Raw genomic sequence first — 24,556 nt, forward strand, 5'->3', positions numbered from 1 at the left:
GGTGTACTGTAAACCTATGTTCATGGTGCTTAACCTCAAAACTGTCACCTCCATTGCAAATGGCATGGCAAAAAGTTGATTCATTGATGTACACATTGAGTTTTTTTAGAATTCCTGGGCATATAGCAGTTGTCCATCTAGCTCCATTTGTTTTTTGATCACTTATCCTAACCATGACTTTCCTCCTAATTGTCTCAAGCATTGTGATTATTGGATAAAACCTAGATTCTAGTATCCACTTATTGAAAGACTCACACAAGTTATTGTCAACTGAGTCACAGTTAAATCCTAACCTGAACCAGGCCCTGCTCCAGTGGTCAGGATGTGTGTTGAGGATTGCTTGAGCACCAGCTTGTGTAACCTGTGCAAGCTTTGCCCTAGCAAGGTTGAACAACATCCTGCAAGGAGCCTTTGCACATTTCCAGAACTTCTTCTGGAATTTCTTGTCATGGAAATGCCTTTTCCAATTGGCATAAATGTGCCTAGCACAGTTCCTGTGTTCAGCCTCAGGTGCCCACTTCTCAACAGCATTAAGTATCCCCTGCAAGCCCAAAGTGTGAACATATATCAGCAAAATGTAAGCAACAAAGGAATATAATTGACTTTAGTGGGAGAATATTACCTTTTGTTGGTCTGAAATAAAAACCCAATCAGCCCCAGTCCCAACTTTAAGGTCACTGCACAGCAAGTGCATAAACCAATCCCACTCCTTATTGTTCTCCTTAGCAACCACAGCCCAGGCAATAGGGTACATCTGATTGTTAGCATCCCTCCCTATAGCACAGAGAAGCTCTCCATTAGTTTGCCCCTTGAAAAAACATCCATCAAGCCCAATTACTCTCTTGCACCCAGCTGAGAATCCCTTCTTGCATGCATCTAAGCAAATATAGATTCTTTTGAACACTGGTGGATCCAAACCGATTTCTCTGTTGACAACCACAGTGCTGCCAGGGTTACTCCTTAGTAGCTCAAGTTGGTAGTTGAATAGCTTCTGGTATTGTCCCTTTACAGCATCCATTTTTTTTCTTCATCACAAGCCACTTTGCTCTCTTCAGCTTGGATACAGATGCTTCTGCACTGTTGCTTTCATGTGAGACAGTGGCCATGAAGGGTTGGCAGATATGAAGTTTGAATACTTCTCAGCTATCCTAACAGAAGTAACCATCTTGTTGTCCCTCCTAGGTGGACAAGCATGCAAACTCTCATATGTTGCTACTTGCCAACTGTCTGATCTTGAGTTTTTTTGAGAGAAGACAGGCCCAGGGATAGCTAGCCCAGTCACACCTTGCTCTAACTCTCTTGGCATCATCCTTGACAAAGTTTATGACTTTCCTCTCACCAAGAGCATAAGCTGTCATAGCCTTCTTGAATTGCTTTTTGCAGCTGAACTTTATCCCTAACTCAAATCTAGGGACACCTGTGCTCTTCTTGTACCTTGGATACTTGTTGGTTTTAACTGTGAACTTCCATCACTACCAACTTCCTCAACTAAGTCTTCTTCATCACTGTCTGCATAGGGGGTCTCATTCCCATCTTCTTCACCCCTAGCTTGCATTCTTGGTTCTGCCCTATGGCCTTGCAAAAAGAAATCATCCAGATCCTCTAGTTGCCCTGCCTTTACCTTTTTCGTAACCTCCTTGTAGTGCTTCTCTATCTCAGCAACCTCCTCATCATCATCTGAGGCAGCATCATCTCCTAGAGTGTATTCACTATCAGAATCACTGTCAGAAGGTGGGACACTAGCAATGGGAGCCGAGTCAGAATGGTATAGCACTATCATCCTATCTGCATTACCCTTAGATGCACCACCACCAGCCTCACCAACAGCCTCAGCCACTTGTTTACCCTTAGATTCAGTACCACCATCCTCACCAACAGCCTCAGCCACTTCTTTACCCTCATATGCAGTACAAACAGCCTTAGCTACTGATTTACCCTTATTTGCACTACCAACTGCCTCAACAACTGCTTTTCCCTTACATCCATCAACATCCATCTTGCAACCCTCTTCTTCACTGTCCACCTCTATTTCCATCTCTGCCTCATAGTCACTATCATCATCAGACCCATCACACAGATCTACAATCTCTGGCTCCTCAACATACACCTCTGCAACCTCCAATTCACCAATGCAATCACACATCACTTTGCAAGCCTGGTCATTAGATAGAGCTCTCAGACCTATATGCAAATCTTTTCTAGGAAACAGCCAATGCAACAAGGTTCCAGCCAGCACATTGCAATGGTCTCGCAGGTGTCCAAACAACTCAGGCAAAGAGACCTTATCTCTATCTATATATGACAGTGCCTCTGAACCACCACAATATTTCTTCTCCTTCCCATCCAAAACAAAAACCCCCTTCAGATGAAACCTAACCACAAGCATGTCCAACACGTCCATGACTCCGAACCCCTTCATGCAGAACAACAAAAAAAATATTTAGGGGATAGTAAATTGGTCCTACACATGCATGTCGAGCCCAAATCCTAACTTTTGCCCACAATGCAGAATAAAATAACCCCTAAGGAAGTACATCCCTAACTAAAAAACTCCCAACCCACACCGAATCCTAGAAACAAAAGACAATCTCACAACATTTTCAATCATTCTTCTTCGGGAATGGAAGGGAATACCTCCCAAAAGCTTCGTCCTTCGATTGCGGGGGGATTTGCGCAGCCGCTTCCCCCGCCGGTAGCTGCGCCGAGCTCCTTCACCCTCGATGCCCAAGGTTGGTGGCCCCACCGTCAACCGCGCCCACCTCCAAGTCGCCCTCGAGCTTGCTGGCCGCCGCAACCCCCGCCGACCAGGTCAAGAACAACCCAGCCGTGCCCTCCGCGGTCTCTGCCGCCCCCCGCCCCAAATCGCCCTCGTCGCCGCCTCGATCTAGGGTTTTCGGAGAGAGAGGAGACGAGAGGAGAGTGACGGCTGAGGTGCTAACCATCCTACCAAAACACCGTTAACTACCGCCCGTGCTGAGTCAGCGTCGATGACTGTGGTCAAAGCGCCACGTCGGCAAAACCAGGGTTCAATACTGCCATAGGACCCACATTAATCCGGTTTTGATAGTTGAGGGATGCGATATGTCTGGTTTTGTGGTTGAGGGACGTTTTTGTAATTCGATGACAAGTTGAAGGACCTCTGATGTACTTTTTCCTTTAGCTAACTATATAAAAAACGATTTTAACTGTCATAAACATGTTTGGAAAAAAATGGTGAGAAAACACTGTCGGGGACGATCAGGTGAGTTTTTAATTCCAAAATATGTAGAAATATATTGTATACACAACTTTAAAATTTATACATACTTAAATTCGAAGGTGTACACATATTTAAATTCGTAGGCATACACATATTTAAAAATGGTCCCTAAAGTTTCGCTTCGGGCTCAATTTAGTCCTTGAGGTTTCAAATCGTCCAAACAAGTCCTCCAAGTTAATCATTTGGCTTAATATAGTCCTTGGGCCCATAAAAAGTGACACGTGCGTATGCCAAGTCATTCTCACATGCAACGGTATGAATGAAATAACCATTCTGCCCTTATATACCATATAGAAAAGAAAAAAAAGATAAATGTTTTACACGTGTATGATCATTTTAGAATTATCACTTACAATTGCTGCAGCCAACCATTGATTGTACAAATTCCTTTGTCGGCCACCCTCCGCAACAATGTTGGGCCGGCTAGCCTGTTATTTTTTATGTTTTGTGTCTTCTTATTTTTTTTCATTATGATATATAAGGGTAGAATGGTTATTTCATTCATACCGCTGCATGCGAGGATGACTTGACATGCTCATGTGGTTTTTTTTGTCCAAGGACTATATTAACTCAAATAATTATTTTGGAGGACTTGTTTGGACAATTTAAAACATCGAGGACTAAATTGAGCCCGAAACGAAACTTTAGGGACCATATTAGCTATTCACCCTTTAAATTATATTTATGCATATTTAAAATTTAGATATACTTAAATTCGAAAGTATACATATATTTAAATTATATTTATGCATACCTAAACTATCTTTATCTTTATCTATTTAAAAAATTGAAGATGATTATGTACTCCCTAAATTTTTTTCCTCTGTCAGCACAAACGAGTTCGTATCGGTTCCATATATTTTTTGTTCGTGATATGTGCGGGTCTTCTTTTCGTTCCTCCACAGTCCACACACGTCGGCGCGCGCTTCCACAGAAGGCCCAAAAAAACCACATCGTGCAGCTCCACTGCATGTACACCTGAGCATGGCTGGGCCGCAAGCGGCGCTACCGCATTACGCAAGCTGGGTCTTGGATCAGTAGCACCTCAAAACAAATCCTAATTAAAATCAAGCCCAAGCCCAACCATAGTGCACAGGAGAAAAGATAATAAACGAGATCAGCCACGGACTCTCTATTTGGCTCTCCAAGTTAAAATTTAGCTAGCACAGAGAAAAAACGAGCTCCGACAGCCTCTCTATCCGGATATGGCCAAATTATTCCTGGGGCTGGCCAAATGTAGCCAGCCTCTTCCACTAGCCAAAGGTGGGTCCCACTACCACTCCCATCCCCATCCATCCTCTCTCCCTGCCGTCGCGCCTCTGCGCGCGCGCGTGGAGCCGCCGCCGCCTCGCGCACCAGCCGTCGCCGCCATCGCCGCTGCGCGCGCGGAGAGCCATCGCCGCCGCCGCCTCGCGCCTCGCGCACGAGCCGTCGCCGCCATTGCCGCTGCGCGCGCGGGGAGCCACCGCCGCCGCCGCCGACCGCCGCTGGAGCCATCGCCGCCGCCTCGCGCCTCGCGCGCGTGGGGTGCCGCCGCCTCGCTCCTCGCGCGCGCGCGGGGAGCTGCCGCCTTGCTCCTCGCGCGCGCGGGGTGCCGCCGCCGCCGCCTCGCGCCTCGCGAGCGCCACTGCCGCCGCCGCTCACCGCCGCCTCGCTCCTCGCGCGGGATGCCGCCGCCGCCGCCGCCGCCTCGCTCCTCGCGCGCGCGGGGAGCTGCCGCCGCCGCCGCCTCGCGCCTCACGGGCGCCGCTGCCGCCGCCGCTGCCTCGCGCGCTGGAGCCGTCGCCGCCGCCGCTGGATCGATGCGACCACGCGGGAGAAAAGGAAGGGGAAGAGAAAGAGAAAGAGGAAGAAGAAGGGAATACAGATGGGAGGATGACATGTGGGCCCCTTTGTGATTTTGGAGATGTAAATAGAGAGACTGTTGGAGTGCACACCTAGTTTGACTATCCAAATTAGTTGGAGAGTTGGCTAAATGGGTATTTGGAGAGTCTAATTTGAAGATGCTGTTGGAGATGCTCTAAGAAAGGGAAAACTTTGTCGAACATAAAAATTCTATGGCCAAGGTGCTGAAATAAAAAGCTTAACTATTCCAACTTCTCTTCAACTTTCGCGTGTTTAGTTCCAAAATATTTCTTCAAACTTCTAACTTTCCCATCACATCAAGATTTTCGTACAAACATAAACTTACAGCTTTTCCGTCACATTGTTCCAATTTCAACCAAACTTTTAATTTTAATTTTGACGTAAACTAAACACAGCCTTTCTCTAACACGTATAGACACAACTTATTGTTTGCCTTTACTGCTAGGACTAGTTGCTGTACTCAGCGGTAAACGCGGTTACCATGGTAAACCGTGAAAAAACCAAATAAAATCTATCAAAAAATTAATTTTGTTTGAATTTGTATGGTTATCGCGCGGTTACTATTACTGTACTCCAACAGTAAATCTAGTTGCATTATCAGTTTCAATTGCGCCTATTAAGGGCGACAGAAACACATTAAGGTTGATGGCAGCTGATCAGGGTCGCTCAAGTTGGATCAAGGCTAGCGAAGGCGAAGCTGGATCGAAGGTCAATTTTAGATTAAGGGTTGGTGACATTGTAGGACCGCTTGTCTTCGAGTACGTGCTCTAGCCATTAAGCTATGGTGCTATTGTGACATATATCCCCTCAGCAGCTGCATTGTCTCCTCAAACCACATCTGCTTGTGGTCCAGGTCCACTTAGTGTTGCAGTGTTGAGAGGCGCCCCCCTCCATGAATGGACCTCCACAACACAGTCCAAGAGATATGATACCACGTCTAATTACAAGCCCACCGTCTCACGTGATACGAGATACTAGATTGCACAGTGTTAGAAAAAGTAAGAAAAGTCCAGCAACAACATCTTTTTCTTTCTGTGGAATATGTGTGCCACTAGAAAAAATAGATATTTTTTCTATTAGCTTTACCCGTTGCAATGCACGGATATTTTTTCTAGTATATATAATTAAAAATTATGTAAGGCTTTCAGGAATTTTTTTTGGTACGTTGTCCGTCATTGCGTGGCTCCCGATCCAATTCGTCCGTCGTCTTCCGTTGCCATCCGCACATGAACTTTCCGACACGTAAGAGTCTGTTTCGCAGAGTGTGTTTATTCTTTTCGTAGATGACTCTCTCATCTCCCAGACTCCCACGTCTTCTCCTATGCGAGGCGGCCAGCGCGGGCGGGTTGCCACGATTCCATAACGCGCTAAGCAGCGTGAGTAACCTGGCTCTTAGTGTAACCTTCACTATGTATCTCTTTGTAGAATTGTAGTCTAAGCTTGGATGGCACATCGGCCCACCTGCACATCTGTCCATTCAAAATTTGTAAATGTTGGTAGATATATACACGGGCAATATGGTACAAATACGTAGTAGGACGAAACATATTAGAACTAAGCTAAAAAAAAATCAGCAAACTACCGATCTTTATTTCAAAAGTCATGGTATACCATATCTATCTCACGCATAGGACACTCTTACCATGAGTTTCATTGCTAATTCGCACATTAACATACATCATGCATACAAGTAGTAACTGAACTATGTAAAGCAAAGCCTGTAAGACGTACCAAAACTCAAACTCAGCCATAAAATCGTTCAACACAAGATCGTGCAGGATAAAGAAAGAAGAAAATAAATTAAGCCCGGTTGTTGTTTCATTAATTCTGTCAGTTTAGAAGTAGAGGATCGGGTAAATTAGTGAAAATTCACAATTCATAATAGATGAACCCTAAGTTTTGTTATAGAATTGTTAACTCGTTTTGTACTGGTTGTGTGAAATCTATAGAAGCAGGATAACTATAGAATAATATTTATCTTTACCTATCTTCCTCTACTTTTCAATATTTTAGCAAACACAATACAAACGCATATCCCCTACAAATAGGGCGCCCGATCTTTTTTCAAAGATCGGGCGCTATTTCACCAAGTAGATCGGAATTGTTTCACTAAGTAGATCGAAAATATTTCAATATTTTAAAAAACTGAAACACAACCAAATCACCTCGTGAAACATTTTGCTACAACGTATGAAACAACGGTTTCCAAAAAAATCGGGCGTTGTTTCACCATATATAAAAACAATGTTTTAGCAAATAGCGAAAGAATGTTTCAATTCACGCAACATTTGATCTATATATAGTGAAACATTACGAGTACGCTAGGCGAAAATTTTTTTGTGGAATAAAAAATGAAACAGATTCCCTTAATAGAGGGTTTACATAATATGTGGGTGATTTGTTGCAAATGAATATTTGAATTCACTATAATATTTCGTTCATGCATAGTGAAACATCATGAGTATACTAGCTGAAACATTGTTGATGGAACAAAAAATAAAAAAGGTATACTTCCATGAGATACTACATATTTAAATTTCTAAATAAAAAAGTATACCGCCTACGACGTCCGCACCATCCTCCTCTCCATCCAGAGCCTCCTCGGCGAGCCCAACAACGAGTCCCCTCTCAACACCCAGGCGGCCGCACTCTGGCCCAACCAGGACGACTTCACCAAGATGGTCCACAGGCCTCCTCACTTGAGCGATCTGGCCTTCTCACTTTAAATCGATGATGGATTGGCGATTCATGTGCGAGTCGACTCGGGAACTTGGTGAGTCTGATTTTTTCTTTTTTTTAAATAATAGAATAAAACATTCCGGCCTTTGATTTTATTTTTTTTTTTGCTTGTTTCGATGTAAGAGTGCTGGCCGTCGACAAGATGTGGTCGTACTGGAATTTATATAAGAAACAAATTCAAACGGATTCAAGTCAAAAAAAAAAACAAGAGGAATGTTTTTTTTCTTCTACACATATCCATTTCATTCTTCAGAAAATTTAAATTAGTCTAGTACGTGAAAAGGGAAAATCCATTTAGGATCCTGCAGTTTTGACACCGATATTGTCCAACTTGGTTCTGTAATTGCTCAGCGTAAGATTTGACAACAATTCATACAGGTAAATATAATTAAGCATAAGGTTTGGCAGAATAGCAGCAAAATGGTGTTCAGGCTTAACTTCAAAAATCTTGGAGAGTTATTTTACCAAGGTTGCTGATCCAGTTATCGTCATGCGTATAAACTTGCCAAATCATTTTCCACAGGCACCCATGCAAAGTTCACACCGAGTATGATATATCGGACAGCCATGTCAAAACTCTTATTTTCAAAACCATCAGAGTTCAAATCAGGGGCTATACATAAAGACATACGGACACCAACACCCAGAATAACTTGCTAATTGTTACTAGTATGTTCACAACAGGAACAACGAAGGACAAACGAAAGGATACATAAAGCCTCGTGTCACCTCTAAAACAAGTCAGTTTCAGTCCACTATCTAGCAGAAGTCCAGTACAGAAACTAAGCTAAACCCAAACAAAGCTTCCCAGTTGAGCTTAGCATTGCCTGAGGATGTGCGATATCTGCTTGAAGAATACAGGACACATGGCCGAGCTGAATTTTATGTCCTCCTTCATCCAGCCCATAGCTATCCTGTCCAGGGTGCCCAACGAGGAGTACTGATATGACCATTCACTGCCACCAGGTTGGTCTACCCATGTGAGAGTGAAGTTGTAACCTACAATTTGAACAATTCAGTTAGAAAATGTAATTGGTTCCTTACACGTGATATGATATTTACAAATCAAATGTTCTAACAGTATGGTAAAAGGGATCGAAGTTATAAATCCTGAACTGAAAACATTGGTGACATGACCCTCAGGTTATGCACCCAAACATGTAACATGTAAGTACACTGTATGCTGGTATACAATACGAGTTCTGCTACAAACGGCTGAGCTCCAAAGAGATGTGACACGCACTCTACAGAGAGATATGCGTCATTCTTGACAAAGATATTAAAGCATTAGAATATGTATTCACACAACTCTTCTGGTGGTTAAAAGGATTTTTTTTTCAGGTTGAAAGATTGTTCTTTCCAAAACTGTTTGCTTGAATACTCAGCTTGCTTGGCAAACATGGAGGGAGCTATATGCAAAATCAAATGAATGTGAAAGAGATGAACACAAGTTAAACATGATGAATAAAAACTATGATGTGATATTCCAGTACTATGCTGTGGCTAAAACGATAGCATGAAATTTGATGTTACAAATACCACTAGCTTCATGGGAGACTGAAAGTGAAAATCCTTCTGTTTCGTTCTTCACTGAAAATTTCATCCCAACCATTGATTCAGCCAGCAGATGAAACATACAGGTACTGGAGCTTTCTTCTGTCGCACTCCCTGCAAACAACATACTTTTAAGTTAAAACAATCCACTACTGCATGTAACTGTGTGTATATTACCACTAACCTGAGATGCTCATATGTCTTCTACAGGAATCAAGCTACAAAACCGATCCAAATCATAAACAGAAATTAGAAGAGCTCAACACACTCGTTCTCTTGCATACTTGTACATTGCTAATAGGTAGTTCAACTGTTACGGAAAACTTACATCTCTTCCTTCCTCCTGAAAGCCATTACGAGGAACAATCGCTTTTTCAATGGAGCGAATATTTCTCTCCCTGCTGTTTGACTTTGGCGTCTTCTTTGCAGGTGAAATTGGAGTTTGATTTTCTATAGTCATTTCGGCGGTTGTGTCAGGAGACCCTGTCGCTATATGGTTTGCATCATTCTTCTCAGCCAGGAGACACTGAAGTTTCAATATTTCACTATTGAGCTCCTTTGCTGCATGTTTTGTAAACAAAATTAACTTAAGTCAACTTCATTAATACCAAATTAATATGGAAGACAGAACTCAGACCATCTACAGAGTAAATTTAATTTTACAAGGCCTGGTTCACTTCATATTTGGGTGATACTTTACTATGGTGAACCTGATGAATTTACTGAGTGCAAGATGATAATAAGAAAAAAAATCAGTTAGGGAACACAAAACTCAGTCACGACTTGCATTACCATGTTTAGCTGAAAAGCATATTACTAACTAAAAGTGTATTACTACTATCCCTTCCCGGGTCTCCCTGCAAAGCAAGCTGCATCTTGGCAACGCGGAGCACCACTTATGTCATCACTAGCAAGCGAATCCACAGCTCCCATGATCAGATTTCAAAAATCTGGTTCCATCCTCCAACTCTGCTAATGATGTCTGCCGATAGCAGTCAATGTTTTTGTGCAACTTAATTAACCAATACTTCATATCATGTGTTTGCTTCTTGCTAATCTATTTAGTGTAAACATCACATTTAAAGGGGATCAAAACTTCTGGTGGCTATTTTCTAGAACTATGCTGACCAACCAAGTAAGATGTAAAGAAAATCTCCCACATAGATCAAGCAATAGTTCTTTTGAATTCGTGCAAATCAGTTTTTCTTGCACCACTGGAAAAGAAATGGTTAGGTCACAACTGGGAAGCTGCTTACTTGCAAGGGTTGAATAAGTTAGATATATGTGAGTTGCCTCCAATGCAGATCATAATTGAAGATAAGCACTTATTTAAGAGGTATCAGTATGTGCCAACCACATAGTGCTTTCAATCAGCAACAGATTATTTCCCTTTGTTCCCAAAGACGCACACCAGTTCCACCTCCAAACAAGCATGGTTTATACTTGCATGCTACTAAACATTTTTCTTAAAATTATAGTTTAAGTAAAAAAAAAAAGAATTCTTACTCTTCCGAGTCTCATCAAGTAAAAGCGTCTGTGCCTCCACAAGCTGCTGCTCCTTTTGGGTCCTGGCATCAAGAAATTAACAAAAGAAGAGAAAGCAACAGATCAGGCATCATTTCCCCCAAAACAGCACGAACGCGTGAAACCCTATCGCCGCAGGAGCAGCATTTTGCAATCTTACAGCTTGGCAACGAGGCGCTCGTTCTCGCTCTGGAGCTCGGCCACCCAATCTTTCATGGCTGCATCATCAGAAACAACGAAAACGGAGCCAAATTGTGAACCTAACAGAAATTTCTCCCAATTCCATAAGTCTTTCTCTTCCCGTCGGTTTACCTTGGCGGAGCTCGTTGATGTCGGCAGCCCGCTTCTGGTCCAGCCCCTCGTCGAGCAGCTTCCGCTTCTGCGCGCATCGAAAAAGCGGCAGCACACGAGCACGAAACGATTAAGAGGAAATCCGTGTCCATGTCGTAGATCAGTGGCAGTATGTATATACCTTGAGGGCGGTGTACCTGTGGTAGAGCTTGGCGTTGAGCTGCTCCATCGGTGCGGAGAAGCGAAGCAGATGGCGGATGGATGTATGGCCCTGGATGGAGGCCGGCGGCCGCTTCGAGGTCGTCGTCGAGAGCGGACGCGGCGGCGGCGGGTGGAGCGGGGGAGCGGAGGAGACGGGGACGAAGGGGGGACGAGATTTTGGGGAAATTTTTGAAACCCGCGGCCGCGGGCTCGATCGACTTCAGGCCTTGTTTAGGTCTTTGTTCGGTTAATCCCTGTCAATGAGGGACCCTCCAATCATCTTCAATCCCCTCTAAGAATAAATTTAATAGTATAGCCTACTACTAGTTCCAATTCATCTAAAGCCAATATAATAGCCAATTCATATAATAGTTGCTTAGAAAAGGTACAATAGCAGACTATTAACCAGCTATAAACATATTTTAATAAGATAAAAGATGAGAGAGAAGAGCAGCGAGTTATAAATCTGTAGCCAGCATATATTAATTGAAATGGTTTTCTCCTCCGAACCCAGCTGCAGCACGGACTCCAAGACGCAATGTGTGCATGACATATAAGACCATATATTAATAGTATAGTAAGCAATTATTGTATGACTTAGCTAATAGATTGGCTATAGATGAATTGGAGCTAGTAGTGGACTATACTATTAAACTTGCTCTTAATATACTATTAATATATGGTCCCACCTGTCATACACACATTGCGTCTTGGAGTCCACGCTACAGCTGGCTACAGATCTGTAGCCTGTTGTTCTTCTCTCTCATATTTTATCTCATTAAAATATGTTCATAGCTGGCTAATAGTCTGCTATTGTACCTGCTCTAAACCGCACAAGGCCTTAGCAGGTGTTTAGATCCATGGGTGTAAAGTTTTGACGTGTCATATCAGGTATTATTATAGAGTGTCGTATGGGGTATTCGGGCACTAATAAAAGAACTAATTATATAATCCGTCAGTAAACCGCGAGACAAATTTATTAAGCCTAATTAATCTGTCATTAGTAAATGTTTAATGTAGTACCACATTGTCAAATCATTGAGCAATTAGGCTTAAAAGATTCGTCAAACAAATTAATCGCAATCTGTGCAATTAGTTATTTTTTAGCCTATATTTAATACTTCATGCAGATGTTCAAACTTTCGATGTGACAGGGTGAAAAATTTTAGGGTGGGATCTAAACAAGGCCTTAGTTGGGGAAAATTTTTAGGTTTGGTTGTTACATCGAATATACGGACACACATTTAAAGTATTAAACATAGTCTAATAACAAAACAAATTACAGATTCTGCCAGAAAATTGCGAGACGAATTTATTAAGCCTAATTAATCCGTCATTAGCAAATGTTTACTGTAGCACCACATTGTCAAATCATGGCGCGATTAGGTTTAAAAGATTCGTCTCGCAATTTACACGCAATCTATGTAATTGGTTTTTTCCCTACATTTAATACTCCATGCATGTGTCCAAGCATTCAATGTGACATCGTGAAAATTTTTGTTTTGGGAACTAAACAGGGCCTCACTCGACTGGGTCTATTGCGAAGCAAAAGCATCGGTTCACCGCTTCACCTAAGAATATCCCTGTACAGTGTATCAAATCAAATATTTAAGAGAGGAGAGGAAAAAAGAAGACTGAAAAGATACGCAAAACGAGGTGAGCCATTAAGTATAAACTATTTAAACTATTTAAACATCGGTTCACCGCTTCATCTGAGAATATCCCTGTACAGTGAGATGATTAATTAAGTATAAGTTCAAAAATGGATTAATATGTTTTTTAAAGCAACTTTCACATAGAATTTCTTTTGTAAAAAACAAACCTTTTAGTAGTTCAAGAAACGTGCACACGAAAAACGAAACAATCAATCTCACAATGTCCCACTGCGGAACGCAGCCGATCGCTGGCTTTGGTTGAGTTCCGTCTGTTTCATATTACAGGTCGTTTTGATTTTTCTTATATAATCAAACTTATTTAAATTTAATAAAGTTTAAAAAAATAGCAACACCTACAACATCAAATTAATTTATTAAATATAGCATTGAATAGATTTTGATAATATGTTTGTTTTGTATTAGAAATGTTGTTATATTTTTCTAGAAACCTAATGAAACTTAAAAATATTTGACTAGAAAAAAATCAAAAAGATTTATAATATGAAATGGAGTCATCTGTTGCCCATAGGTCGATCCGTTACTATTCACAGTTTCGACAATGCCAATTACCGTTTGAAATTTATTTTACGTCACTAATATTTAACAAATATCTAAAATTTACCTATATATATTGTTTTATATCTCCCAAACTTTTAAATTTAGGCCAAAGTCCCCCTCTCCCGCCCACTAGTCTCCAAGATAGATACATGTAGGTAATTAGCATCCTCGGTCAGTACTCTCTCTCACTTCCCCTTTCTTATGTTCTCTAAATCCCTAGCTTGCTCTAGATGTGTGCGTCAAAATGCAAGCTTTGATAACTCATGGTTACCATGCGGCTTTGTAGTAGCAACTTGTTTGCCAACAAATAAAGTAGCTTGTCCAGATTCGTAGTACTACGATATGTTCCATCCAACCAAAAGTTGCTATATTTTAGAACGGAGGGAGTATTTACTCCATCACCAATGTCTTATTGGGAGTGTCCTTGTGTAATACGAGCAACATACACTTTGTTTTGTGTAGCTCTTGTGTAAAGTAAATGCTACAAGATGGATATCTTAGAGTAATTCTAATGTTGGAGGAGCTTGTGGTGCATTTATAAGATATCAGATGAGTTTTTCTTCTCATGTAATTGAATTGGTATTTGGTGAATTGTTATAAAGTGAATACGCGTATGATTATGCACTAGAGGGGCTGTAAATTTCCCAAATTTTGGAGATGGTATGACAAATCTATTGTGAAGATTGCTAATTGATTTGTGTGGTTAGGTTAGAAGCCTATAGATGAGAATATGAGTTAACGTTTATCACTTAGGCTGTGTTCAGAGGTGGGTTTTAGGAACCCATCTCCCATGCACGAAAAACGGAGCGGTTCATTAGTACGTGATTAGTTAAGTATTAGCTATTTCTTTTCAAAAATGGATCAATATGATTTTTTTAAGCAACTTTCATATATAAACTTTTTTTTTTGTAAAAAAACACACCGTTTAATAGTTTGTAAAGCGTGCACATAGAAAACGAGAGGGGAGAGTTAGGAAAACAGACTACCAAACACAGCCTTAGAGAGTGTGTAAACATACGAAGGAAGGACTAGTCACGTCAGCGTTAAAGTCATCTCGCTTAGACGCATGATATATTTTTCTAAGGGCCTGTTTAGTTAGGGAAAAGAAAATTTGTGGGTGTCACATCGAATGTTTGACCAGATGTCGGAAGAGGTTTTCGGGCACGAATGAGAAAACTAATTTCATACCTCGTCTGGAAACCGCGAGACAAATCTTTTGAGCCTAATTAATCCGTCATTAGTACATGTGGGTTACTGTAGCACTCATGGACTAATTAGGCTCAAAAGATTCATCTCGCGATTTCCTCCCTATTTGTACAATTAGTTTTTGTTTTTATCTATATTTGATGCTCCATGCATATGTCTAAAGATTCGATGTGATGTTTTTGGGAAAAAAAATTTGTGAACTAAACTGGGCCTAAATTGAAGAATTTGGAGGTGTATAGCGTAATAAGGTTTGGAGATAATTTAATATTTTCGTAAACTTGAGGACAAAAGGTTTTTTTAAAAAAAAACACAAGATTTCAAATTTAGATATGATCCACTCATCCATAGGTAGGCAAAAAATATTTGAGTGGATCTATACCAGCTAGGTAAGCAAAGCTTCACACAAATGGAGTCCACCTTGCCCAGATTGGCACCAAACCGACCAGCCTCACTGTACCTTCCACTACTCTCCACTGGTGGACCCTACGCTCTCTCTGAATCTGGGGCCTACCCTACCTGGACCCGCACGTTATTATAACGTGATATTTTCTATTACAACAAATCTATACAGCTTATTTATATTCATTGTACTAGAAAATGTTACAACCCTTCTAGGTTTAGTTTTTTTAGAGGGAGTATGTTATATCCCCTAGTAGGTTTAGTGTTACATCCGCCTAGGAAGCCGCGGATCATCCCGATTTATCCTGACGGCCACGCCACGCCAATTGCAATGCCTGACATGATGAACCCTGTGTCGATTGCTATTGATGTATCTACAGTACCGTATAGAATCCACCGTAAAATGAGTACACCAAAGTAATCAAAAGTCATAGTCATACAGATCGTAAATTTCTTCTACGCCCTTAACATTTTAGTAAATGTATTTTGTGTCCCTGAGTTTTCTCAATTTTTTATATGCCTCCAAATTTTGATTTTTATCTCTTCTATATGTTCCGTCGATTGAACGTTAGTTGACCGTTTAATATATGTGAAAAAGTCATTTTCACCCTTGGGCATGGATGTAAAAAACTGTTGGAATGTTCAATGGGAAATATATTCAGAAATTTGTTGTGTTATATGTATAATTTTGTTTAACGATGAAGTATTGTGGGTAGAAATTTTAGGTCCTCTTTGTTTAGACTTTGGCTTATTGGCTTAGGCTCCATTCGATTCCATGGTTTGGAGAGAATTTTCAGCGTACACAAAACAAGGAAACTCATTAGCACATGATTAATTAAGTACTAACTATTATAAAATCAAAAAAAATAAATTTATTTGATTTTTTAGAACAACTTCTATATAGAAACTTTTTTTTTTCAAAAATGCACCATTTAACGGTTTAAAAAGTGTGCTAACGGAAAACGAGGAAGTTGAAGTTTGAAGTTGAGAAAAAAGAACTAAGCCTTAGACTTTTAAGTCAACTTATTAGCTTATATAATTTATAAGTCAGTTGGTTTAATGTCTTAAGTTTAGTGGAGTCATACATTTACCTAACGTAAGCCAAAAAAAAGCTTCTCCAAACTGGCTTTTGGCTTAATAGTGTTAGAGTGACTTATGGCTTCAAAAAGCCAAACGAAAAAATTGCTTGTTTATTTAGGCTTAGACATTTCAGCTTATAAGTTGGCTTATAAGTCTAAACAAAGATGGCCTTAATATATGTTTACCAAAATGTATGTGTAGAATTTTTAAAAATGATAAATATAATTGTCAACCTTATATAACATTTCTTTTATATAATATATAAAATGGCAACAAATTTGTTGTATGTGGCATAATATTACTATATATACTCCCTCCGTACTCGTAAAGGAAATCGTTTTGAACAGCGACACGGTCTCTAAAACACAACTTTAACTTCTTTGACTCCTTGTTTCTATATATATGTATACTTTTATGAAAGTATTTTTCAAGACAAATCTATTCATATAATTTTTACATTTTCAAACTTAACAACTTGAGAATTATTCATGATTTATATTCCTAAGGTTTGACTTAAACATTGTCCTAAACAACTTCATTTACGAGTACGGAGGGAGTACTTTTAATAAACAATGTATTGTCATTATATAAAAATGAGTAAATTGCGTTTAGAGCCACCTTTATTACCAAAGTTTCACTTTAGACCACCCTTTAACATATTTTTTCACTTTAAGCTAGGTTACTTTACCTTTCTTTTACTTTGGACCACCTCATAAACTTTTTAGGAATACATAAATGACTTTTCCAACTTTAAACACATCAGCAACCTGTAAACCGGTAATCTTTTCCAACTTACACGGGCAATTCTTTACAACATTATAGAGTAGATTCAGCTACATAAAATGACTTGGGGTGGTTCAAAGTGCACCAAAGGTAATCTTACCTAGTCCAAAGTAAAAATATGAGTTAGAGGATAGCCCAAAGTAAAACTTTGGTAACAAAAGGTGGACCAAAGTGCAATTAACTCTATAAAAATAAAATTGTCACGAATGATAACCCATACAACAAACTTATTATAATAGACTCATATAACACTTGCAATAATATACTCCATCCATCCCAAAATGTAAGCATTTTTAGCTATGAATCTGGACAACTGTGCGTTCAGATTTATAGCCAAAAGTTATTATTTTTGGGACGGTGGTAGTACTCCGTAATAGAACCTGGAATGGCTAAGGGCAAAATTGACCTTTCTATAGCAATTAAACGATCAAACTGACGGAAGGTGTATAGAAGGAATGAAAACCAAAATTCAAGGATATGCAAGGGAGCAACCAAAACTCAACAAGGGTATACAGGGGATCAGCTAATATAAGGGATATACTCTACTTTGTATGATTCCCTAACAGTGTTAGGGAAAAAAAATGTTCCCTAACATTTATTGACTTAAATACTGTCTATCCTGTTCTTTAATGATGATGGGTTATATACCAAATCCTACCCATGCCATCTCTGATGGCATAATTAAGTACTAGAAACCGATCACTTGTTTATTATAGCCAACTAGCCCTCAGGCCGCTTCTTAGGTCTGGCTAAATGTGGCAACAAACCAAACAGCAAACCATAGACCCCTAGACCCTAGTGTGTTTCAACATATACAAGAAGTTAAACACTTTTTACTTTTGGGAGAAATCAAACAAACCTTAATATATTTAACACCGTGTTCCAGTGCCTGCAAAACACTTATGAGGTTTGTAGCAACGAGGATACATAAGCCCCAGAAATAACCAAGGCCTGCCTTCGAGAGATCTTCAGAAAATGTTTACAGTCATAATTTGTACATGTGAAAACTCTCAAAGCAAGAACCAACTGTCTAGACTATTTCAGGTCTTGGCCAGCAAGCTCTGTGATCACACTACAAAAGTCAGATACCAAAAGGAGATACACGAAAAATTTGCTCATATATAGGTTCAGGTTCCTATTATGATAGCACTAGCCGGCATATCACGCTGTATGACTACAGTAGCAAAGCATGCAGAAGCTGTAATAGCACAGCTAGTCTGCACTAGAGCAAAAAGAAATGGAAATTACTACAATTTGCTTGCTTGAATGTGCCCCAAATTTCCAATTTGTCAAACAATCACCGAGAAGAAAGGAAGTATATGCACCTGCGTATATCAGAAGGTTGCCAGGAAACAGCCGGGCTGAATTCTGAGGGTAACATCCAGACTTCAAAGGTCACCCAACACCTCTATATATTTAGGACTAAAGAGCATTTTGAAGATCACCTTATGTTGATACGAAGTACGTCAACAAAACGAGCAGAGATTTGAGTAGGAGAGATGTTCCAGCAGAATCATGATGCAACTATCACTTATTACGGATAAAGCCATCGTCTCCTGTTAGTAGCACAGATCGGAATCCGCATACTGTCCTGACATACTACTCTTCCTGTGATGATGGTGGCTGTAGGTCCAGCTTGTATGCCTGAATGTCCATTGGTGAGATAAGAACGTTTCCCTCCTGAGCTACATCACCAATTTGCTCAAGGTACCCTAGCATTTCAGGGTCATCATGTAAGAGATTCAGAGAAGTTGCGTTCACATCCAGAACGGCCAGATCTTTGAACATGTAGAACAAATTCACAGGCTCTTCTCCAATAGTTGTACAGTTTAATCCGCCCCTTCTGCAGAATGATGCATCCCAGCCTCTTCGCTGCAACAGAAGGGCAAATCTTGCTTCGACTGCTTCAGCATGGTGAAATTTTAGAGGCTGAGGGGCCTTCAAGTTCACAACATGTACATCACAGGGCAAAGGAGAAGTTAATGGAGCAAATGTCTGTTGAGCAAGCTTGAACGATTTTTCTTGAGCTTTTTTGCTCACAAAAGCATGCATTGGGTAGTTCAGGTGTGCACCCACACGGTGGGAGAGAAGAGATGGTTGTAGAGTTAGCAAGCTGTGAGTTTTAGGCAAGGCAGAAACATTTGACTCCCTGAGGAGGTGGAAGATTACATTCATAGGCCGGTTGTCCACCACTCCCTGGCCCAGACCACGACCATCGTCCTGAGTTAGTCTACGATCCAACATAATCTCCAGCCATCCATTTTTTAAGCTTGCTGCCCCTAGTGACTGCTTGGAGTGTACTGAAAACCGATTGCCCAGCGAATCCTGTAAAAATGCAAGTGATGGCATTGGGTAGTAATTGCCCTGCAAAGGGATCTTATCATATGTCTGCCTCCTACTCATCTGAAAGCCATTTAGATCAGAATAGAAGACTCCTTGGTTGTCAATATCTGTCTTGAATTTGACAATCAACTCCTTGTCATTAAATACATGGCCAACAAGTTCAACATGGTATTCCTTCTCAATCAGCATATCCTGTATAGAGTCTCCACAGCTATAAATCCGTGTGCTATGTGAGATGGGTGACTTATGCCACTGTGTCTTTGGAAGGGAATGAGCCTCTTGAACCAATGGCCCTTCACTAAGGATGAAATATCCCCCTTCCTCAACAATGGATTGTGCTTCCCCTATTGGTTTGAACAAGTATGCCCCACTACCGTGGCTGCGGTACATGCCAATTTCTTCACCAACATCGGTGTGTTCCCCATCCTTGTTGCGAGTTACTGTCTGGAGGAGGCCATGCCTTACATCAAAAGAGAGAGAGTGGTAAGAGTTCTTCATCTCCACTGTTTTTCCTTCCAGTTTTGAACAAACATATGGTTCAGGGCAAGGAAATTGCCCAGCAGTTGTGAATGCCTTCACCACAGCTGGAGTCGCCTTTGCACAATCGTCGTACCCAGTAGCAACATAGTAGGTCTCCAAACCAAGAGCAGGAACAGAAGCTCTCCAATAAAGACGGTGCTGGCCAGTAGAAACCTTTTCGCCACTAACATACTGCCACTCAGGGGAAATTTGACTTCTCAAACAGGAACCATTTGAATTGAGAACAGATACATCAGGATTACTTACAACAACCATAACAATCTCATCCCTTGTTTGCTCTAATGGGTTAAAAAGGACAACAGAATGTGCCTTCCCTCCATGAGGGTTGAGAACCTTGTATACAGGTTGAACATCATATTTTGACCGTTCCTGCACTGGCTCAAAATGCGATAGTAAGGTAGGATCAGATCTGTCATGGATATCACCTAAAAGCACTTCAACCGCCCTGGACATAAAGAGCTGCAAGTCTTGCAAAGAAGTGTGCATTCGAGTCCCATAGTCCACTACAACATGATCCTTAGCTGTGCCAGTTACACCATCATGATGCTGGAAGAGTGCCAGGTTCCTCCTAGCTGCTGTTAGCTTGTGAGAAAAGCTGATGGGGAGTTTTACACATTGAAGCTTCTGACAGTATCCTAGAACAAAAGAACTCAGAATCTCTGAGGCACGTAGTGTCTGTTCTAGTACTCGGTCAACTGCTTTGAAGTACGGCCTTGATACATAGTAACCACTCCAGTAATCCTGATTTCTATCAGCATATGTAAAGAAATCACCTGAAAGTGTTGGAAAACCTGGCAGCTCAGAAGAAACCAGTTCACCAGGGCGTGTATAGTTTATCCTTTCAGCTTCATCTCTCAGCGTGGAGAAGTAATCCTCCAGGGTACCAAATTTTACTTCAGCCTTAAGATGGGGATTAGAGTTTATGTAATCAAAAAGCTTTTCATAATTGCGGAACTGTGCTTCTGCTTCCTCTGTACTAACATACCGGAAATCATCCCCCAATGGAATGAGAAGTGTATTTGTTCTGTACAGCGTAGACTTTTTCCTGTATTGATCTAGAAGTTTCATTGCCCTCTCTTGCACATTGTTAGCATTTGTTTCAACTGGATCAAATCTCCACGGGCAAGATTCATAGCTGAAGCTACGCATTCGAGCAAAGTCAAACTGGCAGCAGATAGCTGGTTCTGGTCCACAGGTGTGTGGAATGTCATAAGAATAGAAGGGCATCATATGAACAAATATATCAGTTGTTTCATCTATATCCCAGTTCTGCCTCCATAAATATTCAAGGTTCTTATTCATCGCAAGCTCCTTTTTCAATTCATAATGCGTTCGCTGGATTAACATGTTGTGGAAACCCATTCTCCTCAGCAGATAAGCCATGGTAGCTGAATAACCAAATGGATCAATTGACCAAGAATTTTTAGGAACAACTCCAATGGTATCATTGAGCCACATGTTTCCCTCCATCATCTGAGGACGAAGAATAGAAAGATTGGCATAATTAAATAATTGTTCCAGCCCATATACTATAGTCACATAACTGACAATTAGAGATTTGTTCATTATATATTGCAGGTTGGTCAGAGTAACACAACTTTGGAGTAAAAAATAGAAGTACGCAAACTTTGTCTCCGTAAAAAAATCAGGCACTATGAAAATTGAAGCATCAGGTTTCCATTAAAACAAAAGATGTAGCTGGATTTGAACAAGATATAAAGCATATTTGCTTCATTTGTTAGATTACTCTTCTGCCCTGACTCCAATGTTCAGGCCAACATAGATAGCATTAGCAACACAAAGAAAATCGACATTAAGCTATGATACAGCTTGATCGATTAAAAGAGGGATTTGTTGGAGGGAATTGTGTACCTTTTGGAGTGATTTTTAAAAAGTATTAATGTAACTTCAACAATACAGAACCAAAACGTTAAAAAAATTATATGGTCCATATGTGAATACAACCAGGATATCTTAAAAAGGGTAAAGTCTAAGGACTAAGTGCGCACCATGAAATTGATGAATCTAGTTGTCAAGGGTTTCTTGTAAAAAAAGACAATTCTGAGTTCATGCATTTGATAATCAGAAGAGGTGTGGATTGCTCCACAAATTATTAAACATGAAACTGAATAGTGAAATCATGCAATACAAGCACATTGCAACATTCTGTCTACGATACTGTCCCTGTATTTTTCTTCAAGAGCACCATCTAAACACAGACCAAGTCACCAAGATGGTGTAAACTAAAACTGTATTAACTTCATTCAATTGGAGAACAGAATAAGGTGCATTTGTCCACTCCATACTATTGTATGCTTGTTAAATTGTACTATCGATGCAAAGTGTCAGTGCTAATAATGAACAGTCAGGTGAGTTCAAATAGCTAAAGCAGCATGATAGCACGTAGCATTAAACATATGTTTGCAGCACGTACTGAAGTGTTTTTTCGATATGTACAATTTACTTTTATGGGTATTTCAGGTCAGTGATATACACAATAGGAAAAGGAATAAATAATGTGATTTCTTTATGCATCAGGTACAAATGAAGCTAAGAACCTGGCGCATTTAGCAATTAGCACAGAGGAGATAAAAGAAGATGTGATGCACAAAGAGTCAAGAGTGTACTTGCCTGCTCTATGATAGCAAAATAGTGGGAGTTTGCCTGCACAAAGAAAGAAAGATGGTTACATTTAGCTTCTTCTTCAAAAGGAAAAAAAAAAGAAAGAAGTGTGAAATACTTCTGATCAGAAATCCATAACACAGTAAACAATTGAACTAAAATAGCATCTCTCCAAGGACTTCTACATCATCCAGAAAACCGCAATACCGGACAGATCATTCATCAAAATGACAATTGATCTTAATACTCCATTTCTGTAACTCTGAAACATGCTGTTCTCAAGGAAAAATAACACGGAAATTATGCAGCAGTCAAATATTCAAATCATGAGTTCTATTTTATTATTTAAACAATGGATACCAAGTATCTCATGGCAAGAGGTAAAATATTGAAGGAAAACATATTAGACACATCAGAGTTGTTGCTGATCCTTTATCTAGTGCTGAATCTCCAACATGTTTACTAACAAATTGGAACTTCAGAAGCATCACCCGTCAAAAGCGCATTTGCATAATTCAAAACAGCAATGTGTACACAACATAAAATGCGAATAAAACTTATTCCTGAGCATTGAAACTACGGCCCAATCAGGTAAAGCATGCAATGAAATTTCACTCCATTCATAACCAAGCAACAAATGACAAGCATACCATGCCTCGAATGCCAACAAATACACAAAAGGCAACCCAATTAGACAAGCAAAAACTGCCATCTACTCCTAAGATCATGTATAAACCACAAATGTTTCCTTCCGTCTCACCTCGTCATTCATGACCCACCCTCCACTGACAATCTCCAGCTGTCCATCACGCACAAGCTTGGTGAACGCCTCCTGCTTCTTCCGAGGGGCGTCGCGCCACCACCTCTCCAGGTATGACATCTCCTCCCATAAAAATTTCCTACGCGAATCCTACATGACAACAAAAAGGTTAAAGTTAGGCATCAAAAACCGCACTAAAACCCTAACACCGAATCTGGGTTTAGATCGCAGCGACCTTGGAGAGCGACTCGATGATGGTGTCGAGGATGTGGCGCGACTGCTTCTCGTAGTACTCCTCGACGGTGAGGCGCCATCCGGGGTCGTTGTGGGAGTGGGGCGCGACAAACACCTTGAGCTTCTCGCCGTCCCACTCGTCGCCCTTGTAGGAGACCTCCCACCCTTGCTTCCACGCGCCGCCATCCACGTCCAGGAACTGGATCCGGTCGTACAGGTCCTTGGTGGTGATGTCCACGTGCGCCTCGCGGCCGATCCGCGCGGCCACGGCGGCGGCGGCCGCCTCCGCCGCAGCCGAGTCGCGGCGGAAGGCCGGCCTGCGGGTGAGGCGCGGGCGCAGGCGGGCCAGGGAGGTCGCGGCGGGGCGGGAGGAGGGGAGGCCGAGGCGGAAGAAGGCGAGGAGGAACAGGGCGGCGAAGGCGGCGGCCGCGACGTAGAGGACGCGGCGGCGGGAGGAGGAGGAGGCCGACGAGGAGGCGGAGTGGGCCCCGCGGCGGCGGGAGGCGGCCGGGGAGGAGAGGCCCTTGGAGCGGAGGTGGTGGTGGCCCTTGGGCTTGGAGGTCGTCGGGAGGAGCGCGCCCGAGCGGCCGCCTCCGCCGCCGGAGAAGAACGGCATCGCCGCCGCCGGCGAGGCGAGGCGGGTGGGAGGAAGTGGGAAGTTGGGTTGGGGGGGGGGGGGGGGGGGGGGGAGTGACGACGATGTCGCGTCGCGGGTTTCTCCGGTGATATTTTTCGGCGAAATGGCACGCTAAGGGAATTAGCACTGCGTCGTGTTTTTTGAGGAGCCTAAACAGCCACGTACGAAGAAACAGCGTGAAGCTCCTCTCTCCGCAATGCGGCGTGGGCGCGTGTCTTTAGGTGGACCCCACCAAACTGTTTCTCATGCGGGCCCCACCACAAAAATTTAACTGTTTCTCATGCGGGCCCCACCACAAAAATTTA

General features: G+C 41.5%; 2 protein-coding genes across 5 annotated transcripts; both read right to left on the bottom strand.

Annotated features, from left to right (window-relative positions):
* Positions 1 to 8,414: 8,414 nt before the first annotated feature.
* Positions 8,415 to 11,662, bottom strand: LOC127775793 (uncharacterized). Its single transcript, XM_052302087.1, has 8 exons — positions 11,415 to 11,662; positions 11,255 to 11,321; positions 11,103 to 11,160; positions 10,925 to 10,986; positions 9,747 to 9,979; positions 9,603 to 9,636; positions 9,404 to 9,532; positions 8,415 to 8,863 (listed from the first exon to the last, which is right to left on the bottom strand). The coding sequence occupies exons 1-8, from the start codon at positions 11,460 to 11,462 to the stop codon at positions 8,682 to 8,684; spliced, it is 813 nt and encodes a 270-aa protein (XP_052158047.1). The 5' UTR covers positions 11,463 to 11,662; the 3' UTR covers positions 8,415 to 8,681.
* A 5,272-nt stretch (positions 11,663 to 16,934) lies between these two features.
* LOC127776136 (alpha-mannosidase 2) lies at positions 16,935 to 24,277 on the bottom strand. 4 transcript variants are annotated; one of them, XM_052302484.1, is made up of 6 exons: positions 23,616 to 24,277; positions 23,381 to 23,530; positions 22,630 to 22,662; positions 18,441 to 21,471; positions 17,975 to 18,081; positions 16,935 to 17,215 (listed from the first exon to the last, which is right to left on the bottom strand). In XM_052302484.1, exons 1-4 carry the CDS (start codon positions 24,228 to 24,230, stop codon positions 18,715 to 18,717), a joined length of 3,555 nt encoding a protein of 1,184 aa, XP_052158444.1. In that variant the 5' UTR covers positions 24,231 to 24,277; the 3' UTR covers positions 16,935 to 17,215; positions 17,975 to 18,081; positions 18,441 to 18,714. The 4 variants fall into 4 exon arrangements, with proteins under 4 accessions (XP_052158444.1, XP_052158443.1, XP_052158442.1 ...); XM_052302483.1 differs by having other exon boundaries at positions 17,975 to 18,176; XM_052302482.1 differs by having other exon boundaries at positions 16,935 to 17,210; positions 17,975 to 21,471.
* Between the last annotated feature and the right edge of the window lie 279 nt (positions 24,278 to 24,556).

The sequence above is a fragment of the Oryza glaberrima genome, chromosome 6, assembly GCF_000147395.1.
Source record: "Oryza glaberrima chromosome 6, OglaRS2, whole genome shotgun sequence".
In the NCBI taxonomy this organism is placed as follows: domain Eukaryota; kingdom Viridiplantae; phylum Streptophyta; class Magnoliopsida; order Poales; family Poaceae; genus Oryza; species Oryza glaberrima.